Below are 16506 nucleotides of genomic sequence, written 5' to 3' on the forward strand. Positions count from 1 at the left end.
TATGCCTGTGTAATTTTACCACCTACACTTATTTACAGCAGTATTATGCCAACTGTTCCAAAAAGGAATGGAGGAAGCACTTTGTCATCTTTACCTCAGGTGCTGCTGGACCCGTGCTGCTGGACCCGTGCCCCAGACACTGGTTATTCCCCAGATGACAGCTATGTCCCCCAGTAAACAAATTACGTGGCTATATCCGAACAGACTTTCAGCTATTTATAACGCAATGCAGAAAATTCAGGAGGCAAGACTTAATAAAATGGAGATTTATTTTCAAAGGTTTTTTGGATTTTTTTTCCGTTTTGTTTTTTACAAAATAAAAATAAAGTAAGTCAGTGAGAGGAGATATTAAAAATACCCAGAGAGAGGTTTAAAATTCTCCAGGGTAATTACCCGCTCACAAATATTCCATCTCAAAGTTCCAGCTTTCCAGACAACCTTCTACACACAAAGAAAGGAGCCTTCTGCATCCTTTCTCCCATCAGGGACCACCCCCGAGGATCCGGATCAAACCACTATCTACGTAAGGGGAGTCCGGCAAACTCTCCGTATGTAAATCTCATCTCCAAACACACCCTAATTCCATATTAGTCACACTTGCTGCTACCCTGCTAATATCCAGTTCACACCCAGCCAGGCACGGCCCGCAATGGTCCCAGGTTCTTGCAAGCTGCTGTCAATCCGACAGAACAATCACTTCATCTGGGTCGCACTGTGTGGAGACATCAAGCTGTGGGGAAAACAAAGCAAGAAATATTTAATGGACAAGGGGAAAAAAAAAAGTGACAGGGAATTATATTTTAACCACTTCTTATTTTTTTTCAAAATAATAAACGTATTTTATCTTCTTTTTTTTTTAATGGTCCCTTCCTCCTGCGATCGGCTGTCATAGGCTTCAGCCTATGACAGCCAATTTGCGAGCGGGAGTGCACAGCGGGGAGGGACGTAGAGGCTACGTTCCAGCAAGGAGATATGGGTTTTTGCAGGGTTGTAGTTACTAGTCCTGTAACCACCCAACAATCAATACATCTCCTGTGGTCAGGCACGGATTTATCTCAAAGGAGCCTATAAGCACAGATGCCCTGGCACCATAGACTTCACCCTCAATGAACATACAAACCCCTGCTGAACCGCAATGCAAGTGTGCTGGCTGTCCCAGCTATCACTTCTCTCTTACTTCCCTTGCCCCTCATAGGTAGCTACAGGTGCCCCTTGGTATTCGGTAGGCAGAAGAACCCTCAATATTAAGTAGCTAGAGATGCCCGACTGAAGGGAGATTTGGACAGTGGAATGCAGAGAGCTGGGTAGGTATCCCCTCATTTACACTCTCATCAGGACTCTGCGTAGGGAAGGAGGGAGGGAGGCACTAGGGGAGGAGTGTGAGCCGCTTTTCCATTATCAGGCGCCTGTAAGCACGTGCCTCCAGTGCCTTATGGTAAATCTGGCCCTGCCTGTTTTACACAGTATTACACAAGCGAGTTTTGCCCGCCTATCAGGTTGAACTTTTCTGCAGTAAAACCTTATCTCAAGCTGTCTCTCTGGCCTGGTTCACACTGCAGGAGCTTTTATTAGCGTGATTTGAAAAGTTCTAGCTAATGCTATGGGTGATTGTTCTAATTTGAACGATGTGATTTTATAAACAAGTCAGAGCTTTACAACAGCAAGAGCTTTTAAAATCACAATCAACAAGGAAGGATCCGCAGTCACAGCGAAGTTGTAAAAGCTGGTATTCAGAATGGAGTTGCGGTCTCATGCTGCCTTGTTGCTTACTAACAAGGAAGTTAAGCCCATGACCTGTACCCATGAAGTGCAAGTACCTATTGCGACTGACCTGGCGGATGCGCCCTGGATTCCTGGCCGCTCGGTGTCGTCTTCTCCCATTCGGTTGGAGAGTGGTGGTTCTGGGTTCCCGTGTCTTTCCGCTGTGCAGGGGGGTGCTGGCCAGCCGCCAGTCTGCCACGGCCTGGCGTCTATGCAAGGAGGTACTGGCCAGCTGCCAGTCTGCCACGGCCTGGCGTCTTCCGCCCACAGTGTTGGAGTTCTGCAGGCATCCGGGGGAAGTGACGTCATGGTCTTGACACAGCGGGGACCAGCGAGTCCGGACACCACGCTGGCTTCTCCAGGAAAAGTCTCTCCAATATGTCACTAAAACATCAATGGTGCTATGGCCGCTTGTTCCTTGTCCTCTTCCGTTCCTTCCTTACACCACGCAGAGCATACCGCTGTGCCTATGGACTCGGGACATCTGGTGAGTTCACATTATCCCCTATTTTCATGTGCTGCTTCCATGGGCTCTGTCCCAGTTTGCTTGGGGGCTGTACCCAAGCGAACATCCTATCAAGATGCCCTGTATGTAACGTCTGGATCGCAGCATATGCTAGATACACAAGTTACTTCCGTTTGCCAGACTATCACTTTTCCTACTACATCTTTTCCAGTCATGTCTGGAGGCCAGGTATTTAATCATATTCCATCTGACCATATGCATTCTCAGACTGTTTCTTCATTGCCTTCTACGGTCAGGCATTGTTTTCCCCCGTTTCAGCCATATATGACATTACCCAACATGTTACCTGCAGCTACCACCATCATGCCTCAACACATGCTGTATGCTGGACAACAAGTGGGTTATTTTCCTCTGCCCAATGGAGTTTCTTCTCAGAGACTTGACAATACCCGTGTTAATGTTCCATCTGCTCATGTTGGTCACTCACAATTTATTTCATGTGATATGCCTTTGTTCAGTGCTATAACATCTGCTTTGCCAGTTGATAACCAGGTTGTGGAGGGGGATACTTCCTCAAACGGAACTCTTTACAATGATATTGTTGTTAATATGATTGACTCTGCAGATATTGACACTGAGGCTAAACTAGTTTCTCTTAAAGCCAATGTTGACAATGTATCCGAGATGGAGGTTTCCCATAACTATAACTTTGACCCTCTGGCTAAGGAGAATGTTTTTGGAGATCTCATGGCAGACTCTGAACGCAAGAGTAAGTTCGTGTGTTTTCTCTGGTGATCAACATACCAGCAGTTTGCAGCCGGAACTTACTTTGCATTCTATCTGTAATACTCTTGAATGCTTATTGGATAAGGAGGTGCGTTTGTGGTGGGATGTCACCAGCCTCAAACATTACATCAGCAAGGGAATTGTGCCACGTGGTCTTCGGATTAAAAAAGTTCCTACTACCATTTTTTCAGACAAATTTGTCCTTGAGTGGAACCAGATTCTTTCAGATTGCTCTCTAAATCTAATGAAATTAATAGTTGTTTATGAGGAGCAAAAACTTGTAAATCTTAAAATACAAATTGATAAAACTACTCAGGATTTCTCGAGGCACGGTTCCCTTGCTGCATACGATGATCTTAATGCTAAATTGAAACAAAATATAGGCAAATTGGAAACGATTATCATGGAAACAAAAAGAGTGAAGTTTTTGAGGGATACTAATGACTACAAAAAAAACGTAGTCTATGAATGGGGAAGGTGGGAATCTTTCCACAGGTCACCCAAATCTATCCTCAAAAAATTCACTCCCAGAAAAAATGTCAGTTTTGGCCCCCAGGACACCTCGGGGTCCCAGTCTGACACATCGGAATTTTCCGACTGCTCACGAAGCACTTTACAAACTATTTTCCCGTCTTCCACAGATACATTGGGGGAAACCCGGGTATTACAGACTTCCGGGATACCCGTACAGTCTCTGTCCTATTATCAAACCTCTCAAAAGAAACCGAAACAACAAAAAAAGACGCCAAAAACCAAGAAAACCAGGAGAGCAGGTAGAAAACACAAGAAATCCTCAACCCAGATAGTTCCCAATATTCATAATGTGGTTAACCTTTCCAGCAAGGAACTTACTTTTGATCAGACTGCACTCCTGTCTAGGGGACTTTCTTTTGCACCCTCCAACCACTTCAATTTGTTCAGGACTATTCTTGACCTGAACAAATTTGTTAGAAACCTTGTGGTTAAGAAACATTTTTCAGATGACACTGAGATTTCAGACAAACAGGAACCTTTTCCTGTTAAGAAAATTAACGATGTTCCTCCTTTTGTAGATATAAAAACCCTTATGACATTACAGTCATTGGATGAAACTGGGCCACCCGGCATTGAGCTACGAGATGTGGTCCCTGTTCAGGTTTCTAATCCCTCTTTTTATCCGGTCAATGCTAGATCCCCGGTTATCGATACATTTCAGGATTTGGTAGAGAGGGAGCCGACTAGCCTGGATAGGGTGTCCAGGGCCCCCTCCGACCTCACCCTCCCTGAGCGTCAGGCTCTCAATGAATTACATGGTGATCCTAGTATTCTCATACGCTCAGCTGATAAGGGTGGGGCGGTCGTGGTCCTGGATGCCACTGACTACAAAACAGAGGCCCTGAGACAACTGGGGGACAGGGATGTGTATCTACCCTTGACTCGCAACCCTACACAGGAGTTTCAGTGTGATCTTCGGGCGCTGTTGGAATGTGGGTTGAACATGGGGGTGCTTACCATGCGACTCTCGGAGTTTCTATGTCCATTGCACCCTGTTCTCCCCGTGTTCCACCACCTCCCGAAGATCCACAAACCGGGCGTCCCCCCAAGGGGCCGGCCAATTGTCGCTGGTATTGGCTCCTTGGGTGAGCGCCTGGGCGAATGGGTGGATGCACATCTCCAGCCCCTAGTGGCGAGACTTCCGGGTTATCTCCAAGATACCAGACATGTTCTTTCTAGTCTCAATAGTTTCAGGTGGAATCGTAATTTTAGGTGGGTGACCTTAGATGTCACTTCACTATATTCCTCTATTCCCCATGCACTAGATTTCCATTTAACCACATATTCTACCTTTGACTCGTCACTTCAGTCCTTTTTACTTCTAGCGGTTGAGTACCTTCTCACGCACAACTTCTTCGTCTTTGATTCTCAATTCTATCTCCAGAGATGCGGGGCTTCCATGGGGGCTAAGTTTTCCCCCTCCATGGCCAATTTATATATGGGCTGGTGGGAGGAGCTCCGCATTTTTGGGGATGACAATCCTTTTGCCTCCCATATACAATGGTATGGCAGATACATAGACGACTTGTTGTTGGTGTGGGAGGGTCCTCCCGACAACTTGGATCCTTTTTTGAACTATCTTAATGATAATCAATTAAATTTAATTTTCACTATGAATACACATGCAACTTCGATAGACTATCTAGATCTCACGTTGACAGGAGACCATGTATCATACACGGTTTCTACTTGTACCTTTCGGAAACCCACTTCGGGTAATTCTATCCTTTTAGCTAATTCCTGTCACCCTATGCACACAATTAATGCTATACCAACAGGAGAATTTGTTAGAGCTATTCGTAATTGCTCCACTATGGAGGGTGCTGATAAGGAGTGCGGTCTGATCGAGGGTAGGCTACGGCAGAGGGGATATACAGATAAGCACTTAAAGACCAGTCGGAACAAAGTGGCTAAAAAATCTAGAGATGAACTTTTGGACAATAGCAAGGTCAGACAAAAACGAATAGGGAAGGGTGCTGTCACGTTTGTGACAGAATACAGTTTAGAATATAAAAATATTGTTGATACGATTAAAAAATATCTCCCTGTTTTACATTCAGACCCGAAACTTAAACAGGTTCTAGACGCAGGGTGCCGTTTTTCATCTCGTAAAGCACGCACCCTAGGGTCTTTTTTGTCCCCCAGCCTCTTCAGGTCTCCGGCTTCTATACGCACTCCGACTTGGCTAAGAACAGTAGGATCCTATCCCTGTGGTTTTACCACATGTCATTATTGCAAATGTCACCATAGAGGTACTTCCATTTTCTCATACACTACTAACAAGTCTTTCCCTATTTTGCAGTATATCAATTGTGATACTAAACATACAATTTATGTCATCACGTGCACCAGTTGCCGCATTCAGTATGTGGGGTGCACCACCCGCAATCTTCGAGCGAGGATAGGTGAACACTACTGTGCGACAAGCTGGAACACTTTCAAAAAATCAGCTGTTTCCAAACACTTTGAGAATTGCCATAGTGGTAATATGACTTCCTTTAAATTCCAGGGTGTGGAAAGAGTGGTCACCCCATTTAGGGGAGGCGACCACCAGAAGCTTCTCCTTAAACGAGAAGCGTTCTGGATCCATCGTATGGGTACCCGCTTTCCTGATGGCTTAAACACCCGTTGGGACATCAGTTTAATATATGACAGTTAAGAAAAAATATACTCTTTTCTTTCAGTTGCCACTTTTTATACTTACCTGTACTACTTGTATGAAATTTTAATATTGAGATGTTTTTTTACAAATTTTGCTACATTTTTGCACTTTTGTAATGATGCACTATTTCTATTTAACTATGTGGGTTGTCTTTCATTACAATATGTATGCTGTTCTCTTTAAGGGGTGTTGGCTTTTTTCGGGACGATTGGGTGTGGGGTTTTCCTCTCCCTCCTGCTATAAAGTCTCCGCCTCTTTTAGAATCTGTATGACTATGATTAACGGCAGATTTTGAGCCCGATACGCGTCAGTCATTTCCTGGTCCTATGTGTGTCATTTTTTGTGGCGTGTTTCAATAAAGAATACCAGCTTTTACTGTGACTGCGGATCCTTCCTTGTTGATTCTACTTCTAACGTGGCTTGCCTGATCCTGCACCAGTGGAGTGTTTCTGCTTCGGGGGTTTCAGAGCGTTTGGCTTCTCCATTTCTGTGTTCCTTTTAAAATCACAGGCGCTTAGAAAAAGCTCTTGCAGTGTGAACCAGCCCTCCCGGTTTCTTGGCTGATTAAGTGCTTCAGAAAACAGGACTGTATTCCACCCAGTGGATGGAATAGCTCAGAGAAGCTCTTTGCACAGATAACCAGGGCTGTGGAGTCGGTACAAAAATCTTCCGACTCCCAACTCCGACTCCTCAGTTTAGGAAACCACAACTCCAACTCAAACTCAGACTCCGGGTAACCAAAATGCCCCCGACTCCGACTCCTTAGTCTAATATTTAACAGGGCTGTGGATTTTGTACAAAAATCTCGACTCCGACTACTCAGTTTATGAAACCACGACTCCGACTCCAACTCCAACTCCACAGCCTTGAAGAGAACAAGTGAAGTTTTTTTTTAACTCTTCCTGTACTGGAAAACAATAAGAGACTTTTCTTTGCTACTACTGTTCTATTTCTTAGCTGTACTACACAAACAATCCATTATCTCACAAGTTTATTATCGCTTCAGGTTTGCTTTAAAGAGAGCCTGTAACAAAAAAAGTTCCCCTAGGGCAGGGGTCAGGAACCTTTTTGGCTGAGAGAGCCATAAACGCCACATATTTTAAAATGTAATGCCATGAGAGCCATACAATATGTTTCAAACTGGGACAGTGCGCATGCACAGCAGAGGGCTCACGCCCCTGTTGCCATGGTGATGTGTACACAGTTGATCCGTCGGGCAGCGGAAGTATCAGACAGGTCTTCAGCTTCTCTTGGGTTTCAGCAACAGTTGATTCACTTTGTAGGATGAGATCCCCGCACTTTGGACCAATAGGCTGCCTGTCAAGTGACCGGGATCTCGTCCACAAAGTCACTGAACCTGACAGGGTCCAGAGTGGGGCTATTGGAGCAGCTGTTCGTTTTGGGGGGAGCGTGAGTAAGTTAGTAGTGCATGCTACAGCAGTAGCATGCCTACTTTGAAAATTTTACTTGTGCTGCTGCACTAAGCTGTGCCGCTTGAGCAGTGTAGCTTAGTGAATCAACCCCTACTGATTTGTATGTGAGCCAGATGTAGCCATCAAAAGAGCCACATCTGGCTCCCGAGCCATAGGTTCCCTACCCCTGCCCTAGGGGGTACTCACCTCGGGAGGGGGAAGCCTCAGGGTCCCAATGAGGCTTTCCCCCTCCCCTGTAGCTGCAGGCAGTTCAGTGCTGGCTCCCCCGAAGTGTCCCGCAATCCTCCCTCGACAAGCGCTGATATATTTACCTTCCCTGGCTCCAGCAGGGGCGCTGTTGCACCTGCGCAGTAGAGCGGCCCGACAGCGATCGGCTATTGTCGACTATCTCTGAGCGGAGTGCCGATACTGTGCCTGCGCTGGAGCCGGGAAGGTAAATATTTACATCCCCGCTGTTTGGGGAGCTTTATCGCCGCTGCGGGACCGAGGACGACGGGGGAAGCCTCAATAGGATCTGGAGGCTTCCCCCACCCGAGGTGAGAGCCCCACCAGGGGAGGTTTTTTCGTTACAGGGTTTAAGATCCTCGCTGTGCCTCTTTGTCTCACCTTATTATGCCGGATGGTGGGCTTGGGCGGAGTCTGAGGTGGGCTGCAGGTTACCATCAGGTCCAGAGTTATGTCGTGCTCATTATCACTGCCAGCCTCTGAGTTGCTTGCGAGACGAGTATAAGAACTGCTTGGAGGGCAAAGAAGAAAAAAAAACAAAAAAAAAAACACATCAATCACCATTTTAAAGGTTTGTGCCTTCTAATTTTCCCTCTCCCTCTATCCCAAACCAGCTGCTGCGCACCCCCATCCCCAAATCTACCTATACTTACAGGATACCTAAGGTGACATGTGACATGATGATAGACATGTGTATGTACAGTGCCTAGCACAGCAAACTATTCTGTGTTCCTTTTTATTTTTCCCTGCCTGAAAGAGTTAAACATCAGGTATGTAAGTGGCTGACTCAGTCCTGACTCAGACAGGAAGTGACTACAGTGTGACCCTCACTGATAAGAAATTCCAACTATAAAACACTTTCCTAGCAGAAAATGGCTTCTGAGAGCAGGAAACAGTTAGAAGGGGTCATTAGTTCAAAGATTTTAGCTCTGGCATACTTCAATGAACGTGTCATTGAGCAAAAAACAATAAAACAGTTAAAACTTAAAAAGTAGATTTAAACAAATAAAACTGTGGAATATCTTTAAGTCATTTTTAGGAGAAGGAAGATAGATGCAATCATTTATTTCATTAGTTTATTTTCGCCTCTGGTGTCCTTTAAGGTCTAGCTAAACCCAGCACAGGCGCAGTGGCCGGCAACGGGCCCAGTCACCGAAACGTATTCACTGCAGGGGACTGGAGGGTCGTGGAATGAAAGCGAGGGCACAGGATGGCTGCACCGGGCCGGTAGAAGCTCCAGGTAAGAAACTTTTTTAGGTTGACTGATTCTTCCCTATAAAGTAGTATTCCCCAACCCTGTCCTCAAGGCCCACCAACAGTGCATGTTTTATGGAAATCCACATAGTTAGGTAATCTGCTCTGCTGAGACACTGATTGTACCCCACCTGTGAATGTTTGTGGTTTCCTGCAAAACATGTACGGCTGGTGGGCCTTGAGGACAGGGTTGGGAAGCTCTGCTTTAAAGAACAACTACAATGAGATGGATATGAAGGCTGCCATAGTTATTCCCTTTTAAGCAATACCAGTTGCCTGGCTATCCTGCTGATCTTCTGCCTCTAATACTTTTAGCCATAGCCCCTGAACAAGCATGCAGCAGATCAGGGGTTTCTGATATTGTCAGATCTGACAAGATTACTTGTATGCTTGTTTTTATGGGTTTTCACACACTACTGCAGGCAAATAGACCAGCAGGGCTGCCAGGCAACTGATATTGCTTAAAAGCAAATAAATATGGCAGCCTCCATATTCTTCTCATCTCAGTTGTCCTTTAAAGGACCACTATTGCAAAAAAAAAAAAAAATGTATCTACAATATAAGTACACAAACACATACAGGGAGTGCAGAATTATTAGGCAAATGAGTATTTTGACCACATCATCCTCTTTATGCATGTTGTCTTACTCCAAGCTGTATAGGCTGCTACAAATTAACCTCCTTGCCGGTCTAATTCCCCCGGCAAGGAGGCAGCGCAGCACTTTTTTTTTATTTTCTTTTTTTAAAATCATGCCCAGGGCTCGCTACATGATAGCCGCTGAGCAGCGGCAGCTCTGCAGCCACTCCGATCGCTTCCGGCAATCGGAGTAAGCAGGAAATCCCGTTCAGGACGGGATTTCCTGCTGGGCTTCCCCGGTCGCCATGGCGACGGGGCGGGATGACGTCATCGACGTCGGGACGTCATAGGGAATCCCGATCCACCCCTCAGCGCTGCCTGGCCCTGATTGGCCAGGCTGCGCAGGGGTCTGGGGGGGGGGGGGGAGGGAGACGGCTCGGGGGGGTAGCGGCGAATCGGCTGGTAGCGGCGGCAATCACGTACTACACGCAGCTAGCAAAGTGCTAGCTGCGTGTAGGAGAAAAAAAATTATGCAAATCGGCCCAGCGGGGCCTGAGAAATCCTCCTGCGCAGGTTACCCCGAGCTGAAGCTCGGGATAAGCGGCAAGGAGGTTAAGCATGTTAGGTGATGTGCATCTCTGTAATGAGAAGGGGTGTGGTCTAATGACATCAACACCCTATATCAGGTGTGCATAATTATTAGGCAACTTCCTTTCCTTTGGCAAAATGGGTCAAAAGAAGGACTTGACAGGCTCAAAAAAGTCAAAAATAGTGAGATATCTTGCAGAGGGATGCAGCATTCTTAAAATTGCAAAGCTTCTGAAGCGTGATCATTGAACAATCAAGCGTTTCATTCAAAATAGTCAACAGGGTCGCTAGAAGCGTGTGGAAAAACCAAGGCGCAAAATAACTGCCCATGAACTGAGAAAAATTCAAGCGTACAGCTGCCAAGATGCCACTTGCCACCAGTTTGGCCATATTTCAGAGCTGCAACATCACTGGAGTGCCCAAAACCACAAGGTGTGCAATACTCAGAGACATGCAAGAAAGGCTGAAAGATGACCACCATTGAACAAGACACACAAGCTGAAACGTCAATATCTCAAGATTTTTCTAAGGTTTTATGGACTGATGAAATGAGTGAGTCTTAATGGGCCAGATGGATGGGCTCGTGGCTGGATTGGTAAAGGGCAGAGAGCTCCAGTCCGACTCAGACACCAGCAAGGTGGAGGTGGAGTACTGGTTTGGGCTGGTATCATCAAAGATGAGCTTGTGGGACCTTTTCGGGTTGAGGATGAAGTCAAGCTCAACTCCCAGTCCTACTGCCAGTTTCTGGAAGACACCTTCTTCAAGCAGTGGTACAGGAAGAAGTCTGCATCCTTCAAGAAAAACATGATTTTCATGCAGGACAATGCTCCATCACACAAGTTCTCCACAGCGTGGCTGGCAAGAAAGGGTATAAAAAGAAAAACTAATGACATGGCCTCCTTGTTCACCTGATCTGAACCCCATTGAGTACCTGTGGTCCATCATAAAATGTGAGATTTTCAAGGAGGGAAAACAGTACACCTCTCTTAACAGTGTCTGGGAGGCTGTGGTTGCTGCTGCACGCAATGTTGATGGTGAACAGATCAAAACACTGACAGAATCCATGGATGGCAGGCTTTTGAGTGTCCTTGCAAAAAAAGGTGGCTATATTGGTCACTGATTTGTTTTGTTTTTGAATGTCAGAAATGTATATTTGTGAATGTTGAGATGTTATATTGGTTTCACTGGTAAAAATAAATAATTGAAATGGGTGTATATTTGTTTTTTGTTAAGTTGCCTAATAATTATGCACAGTAATAGTCACCTGCACACACAGATATCCCCCTAAAATAGCTAAAACTAAAAACAAACTAAAAACTACTTTCAAAAATATTCAGCTTTGATATTAATGAGTTTTTTGGGTTCATTGAGAACATGGTTGTTCAATAATAAAATTATTCCTCAAAAATACAACTTGCCTAATAATTCTGCACTCCCTGTACATACACGTAGACACATACAAATAAGTAGTACGTTTTTTCCAGAGTAAAATGAGCTATAAATCCCTTTTCTCCTATGTTGCTGTCACTTACAGTGGGTAGTAGAAATCTGACAGGTTTTTGTCTAGGCTATCTATTCATGGGCGATGATCAGCGTTTCATTTATTCTTTACAAAATGATCTGTGCAAAGATGCAGGCTACCCCCAATAGTTTGTACACTATTCTGACATCTGGACTCAGCAACTGCCATTCACTAACTGCTTTTGAAAATAAAGTCGACCCTCAGAATCCCCCCATCAGGAGATGGGCTAGTCCAAAACCTGACATGTCTGTCAGATTTGTATTACCTACTGTAGGTGTCAGCAACATAGGAGAAAAGTAACATAGCACATTTTGCTCTGGGAAAAGAAATGTACAATGTGTTTTCATGTGTTTTTTTAAATTTAAAATCTCGATAGTGGTTCTTGTCACTACAAGGAAGGTCACACTGAAGACATACATGGAAAAGTGTTGTTGCTTACATAGGCACAGAAAGCATTTTACATGGCTGCCTTTCCAGTTCTACTCACTAACCACAATCCATTGCAAGCACAACTTGTATGACAGTTCCAAAAAGTGAAATCCCACCTGTCTCAAACAACTGCCATAAATAGGTCAGTGCTGCACTCGGCTTAATATTTTTAAAAAGTGATTTTGAACACTCTGGTTCACAGACTACATGATTTATTACACTACAAGGGTGCTAGGGAGGGGCCACAAGCAACGGATCAACTGGGAACAAGCATTCCAGCAGGACCAACGGTGGAGGATAAAGGTCCCCTCTTAATATAGTCAAGTCAACCAGTTTTTTGTTGTACTCCGGTACAAAATATATAAAATGCTTTTACAGTGAGAAGTTTGCGTTTTGGCCAGCGACATAACCACTCAGGACGCACGCGCGGGGAACATCACAGTGAGGACAGGACGCAGCTGTAATGTCCTTTTAGTCCCGCCGCGATCTCTCCCACCCCGAATGGAGAAATTCAGCTGACATCTCCCTTCGCTGATCAGGAGCCATGGCGATTGACTCCTGATGACTATGATATCCGCCGATCGCAGTGATTACTGAAGCAGCGGCAGAAGAAAAGGACTGACTCCTCGTCCCTCCCCCTCCACTTTGCCCGGCAACCAGCCTCGCACTGCCTCTAGTTCCGGGTCCCGGCTTGATGACGTCATCAAGCCGGGAACCACAACTTAGCGGCAGTGCGAGGCTGGACGACGGGGAAAGAGGCGGAGGGTAGTGCTGCTCCTCACTGAACCTGGGGAGGTGAGTAATGGCTGCTACCTATACTGGGGACACCCATGCCTGACTAACGGAAGAAGGCGCTGGTCCTTAAGGGAGGGGTTTATATGCCTATGTCCTCAAGGGGTTAAAGGGACCCTGAAGTGAAAAAAGTGCCCCTATTGGGTACTTGCCTCGGGAGTTGGAAGCCTCTGAATACTAAAGAGGCTTCCCTCCAAGGCAAATCAGGGTGGCGATTTTGCCTCGGGAGAAGCTCCCTCATAGTGAAACAGCCGTCAGGCATAGGTCAGTGCCCTGAACCCACCACCTGCTCAATCAGCAGGTACTACTTTGCATTTGCACCAGTGTGTTTGAACACTCAAAGCTTATCAGCAGTGCCAGACATTTCCTCTTTCATTGCAAATATTACACTGCTCTGCTGTGTATACCTTGCAGAAGAGGGAGGAGGAGCAGTCTTGAACTACTGATTTTCTTTTCCTATCTGTTCTGAAGAGTTTCTCAGCTATGCAAGGGTTTGTTTTTCAGGTCTAGATCAGTGACAACTGACTGTCATTTGCAGCCCTGGATTCTTAGCCCTTACAGTCAACATTTCTAGTCTGCTCCTATAGATTTGTATTTCAACTACTACTAAGCTTCTTGTTACCCTGTGAGGGGGGGGTGGGGGATTTATTTTTTCTATTTTGCACAGCTTTATATTGTCTGCCCTCCGATGAAGCTCCATCTCAGGGTGAAACATGTTAGAATGTAGGTGTAGTCTGTAAATCACTTTACACCTCACTTGTACTGTCCTGGAGGACCATTGCAGGTTATCTGAGGTAGATGCTTAAGGGGGGGGGGGGGTAGTTTTGACTAAAAAGGACATCACAGTCAGCTTTACAAGACAAACCAGCTCTAAAGCTGACATTTTGGCAGTCAAGTCTACAGGTGATGCGCCTCTTCCAGCATTGGTGCTCATTTGTTGCAGGCATTGAACACTGCATTTATACACCTGCATCTCCATTGTGATTTTAATGCATACCAAGTTAGGCCTGGAACCCACTGAAAACCGCAAACGCAAAATGCAACCGCTAGCGTTTTGTCTGAGCGGTTTGCAAGCGGATTCATGCGCATTTTTGGTCGTGTTTTGCAACATTGTATTTTTTTCCCCAGCAGGTGCCTAGCGTTTTGCGTTTTGATCCTGATTGGTCCTGTGAATTATTTTTCATTTTGTTACAGTGTGCTGAACCGCAAAACGCTAGCAAAACCGCTCAGTTTAGGTTTTGCTGAGCGTTTCTGCTAGCGTTTCAATACTTTACATTGAAGCGCTAACGCTCCCAAAATGCTGCAGGTCCTGCGTTTGCGTTTCTGGGAAACACAAACGCTCCTGTGGAAGTTGACCCATCCATTAACATTAGCCCAGCGTTTTGGCAAACTGCTAGTGTATCGCAGTGCTGCCAAAACGCTGCCAAAAGCGCTCCTGTGGGTTCCAGCCCTAAAGGTTACAATTTTAGGTACTCTAGTCTAGGGAAAGGCTTCTCAACCCTGTCTTTTTTTTTTTTTTTACTGAATAGGTCTTCTTGAATTAACGGCTGTACACTAGGGATGATCAATGAGATGAAAATACTTCCGAAATTATGCAATTTTTTATGCAAATGTATGCAGTTTGCAACTGGACCAATCAATTTAAAACCAGGTTTAAATTGATTGGTTCATTTTCAAGCTGCACATATTTGCATAAAAATGTGCATCAACGCGGAATAATTTGCATGACTGATCATCCCTACTGTACACTAGATTGGAGCTAGATTTTGCTGAGAATGAATGGTTTACGTGGTATGTTACTGAAAGTTTAGAACCTGTGTCAAGTTTTAATTGCTATCCGCCTGGCCTCCTTGAAGACTTCTGCCCAGTTCCCACACAACCCCACTTCACCCAATATCTCACCAGTCAACAGTTCCAGCAATCTCCCCTCTCCCCCTTCCGTCCCACCATTTCTCACCAGTCAACAGTTCCAGCAATCTCTCCTTCCCCCTGCCCCTCCCATCATTTCTCACCAGTCAAGTGTTCCCGCAACCCCCCCCCCCCCCCCCCCCCAATTTCTCACCAGTTAACAGTTCCCGCAATTTCCCTGACCCTCCGTCCCATAATATATTTCCAGTCAACAGTTCCTTCAACCTCCCCACCCCTCCGTCCCACAGTATCTCACCAGTCAACTTTGGCTCTCTTGGCGTTTTGTTGGCTTTGATCTTCCCCATGTTGCCTCCCATTGCACTCTGTTCTGCCATTCTCAGTCCACCTCTGTGCAATGCCCTTTCTCTTTCTGCTCGATGTTCTCTCTTCCTCCACCTTTATTACCATACCAGAGTTCTTGGACGTGTCCCTGTTTTTTCGCTTTAAGCGATTAACAGGAGTTGTTGGCCTTACTGAGGCTCTGTGAACTCCATTGCTAGTATCGCTGTCAGGGCTATCTTTACAACTACTCAAGTGAAAGACATCTGTGCCTTCTTCTGCGTCTTGCCCTTGTCTGAAGGCAATCTTGCGTACAGAGTCCCAGCTGTTTTTAGGAGTATCTACACAGACCAACTTCCCATTACTGCTCTGTTCCTTGGCGTATGACTTGGGTGAGCTCCCTGAAGAGGTGGTTTCATTATTCCCAAGTGTGGAACATTCTTGGTCACTGTCCGAGGATGCGGCCTCTCGTTGCATTGCTTTCTTCTTGACGGTATCCTTGCAGACAGATCCTGTAAGTTTGCTGATGAATTTGTCTAATCTGTTGACCTTCACCTCCTTTGGCTTGGTCAAAGGGCTCTCCTTTTGTGCCATCAAGCTCTCTCTGTGTCTTAGCAATGGGCTCTCATCAGTTATTAGAGATTCAGTTTTTGTGCTTGTACAAGTCTTTGAACCCTGTTCGTTGTTGGTAGACGTTATATCCTCTACGTAAGGCACATCTCCTGTTTCTGCCTCCTCTCCTCTGCTTTCTGCAACGTCTTCTTCAAGACCACTATCCTCCAGCTGATCTTTAGTTTCATTCCCAGCATTTGACTCCTCACAGACGACACAATCGGTTATATTATCCCTTTCTTGTTCTGTGGCTTCCTCCATTATCTGTACAACAGCTGGGCTGTTGGTATCTTGGTCAGGAGAAGGACAACTGCCTACGTCTGGGTCAGATTCTTGGAATGCACTGGGGCTGTCCTTCTCAGGAGACAGAGATGTAGAACCTGGAGATGATTCCGGTTCTTCACCATCTTCACCCTCATCCTCCATCACCTCCCCTTCTCCATACTCCTCACAGTCTTCAACGTTTTCACCTTCTGCATTGCCAGGAGAAAGGTTCTGAGGCTCGGAGGTCTCAGATGTCTCCTCCATCTTTTGATCGGTGTCATTCCCTTCTTCAGCAGGGATGTCTTCTACAACAGAAGAGAAATAAAATGTTCTGTTATAATAGGAATTTCAGCTTACACCAAATTGTTTTCAAACAATGTAACAAAGTTGTTTTCTGCGTCCCTCCTCTCTTCC

The 16506-nt window shown here is 45.6% G+C and overlaps 1 protein-coding gene across 2 annotated transcripts in view; it reads right to left on the reverse strand.

Annotated features, from left to right (window-relative positions):
• Window positions 1-251: 251 nt before the first annotated feature.
• DAXX (death domain associated protein) overlaps window positions 252-16506 on the reverse strand; it is a 53209-nt gene continuing 36954 nt past the window's right edge. The window contains exons 6-8 of one of the 2 annotated variants that reach the window (XM_068250191.1): window positions 15194-16397; window positions 8249-8375; window positions 252-730 (exon numbers count right to left, since the gene is read on the reverse strand). In XM_068250191.1, the coding sequence (XP_068106292.1) occupies window positions 677-730; window positions 8249-8375; window positions 15194-16397 (1385 nt within the window). In that variant the 3' untranslated portion in view covers window positions 252-676. Of the gene's footprint in view, window positions 731-8248; window positions 8379-15193; window positions 16398-16506 lie in introns of both variants that reach the window. The other variant, XM_068250190.1, reaches the window with a different exon arrangement.

The sequence above is a fragment of the Hyperolius riggenbachi genome, chromosome 8 (assembly GCF_040937935.1).
Source record: "Hyperolius riggenbachi isolate aHypRig1 chromosome 8, aHypRig1.pri, whole genome shotgun sequence".
NCBI classification, from domain to species: Eukaryota; Metazoa; Chordata; class Amphibia; order Anura; family Hyperoliidae; genus Hyperolius; species Hyperolius riggenbachi.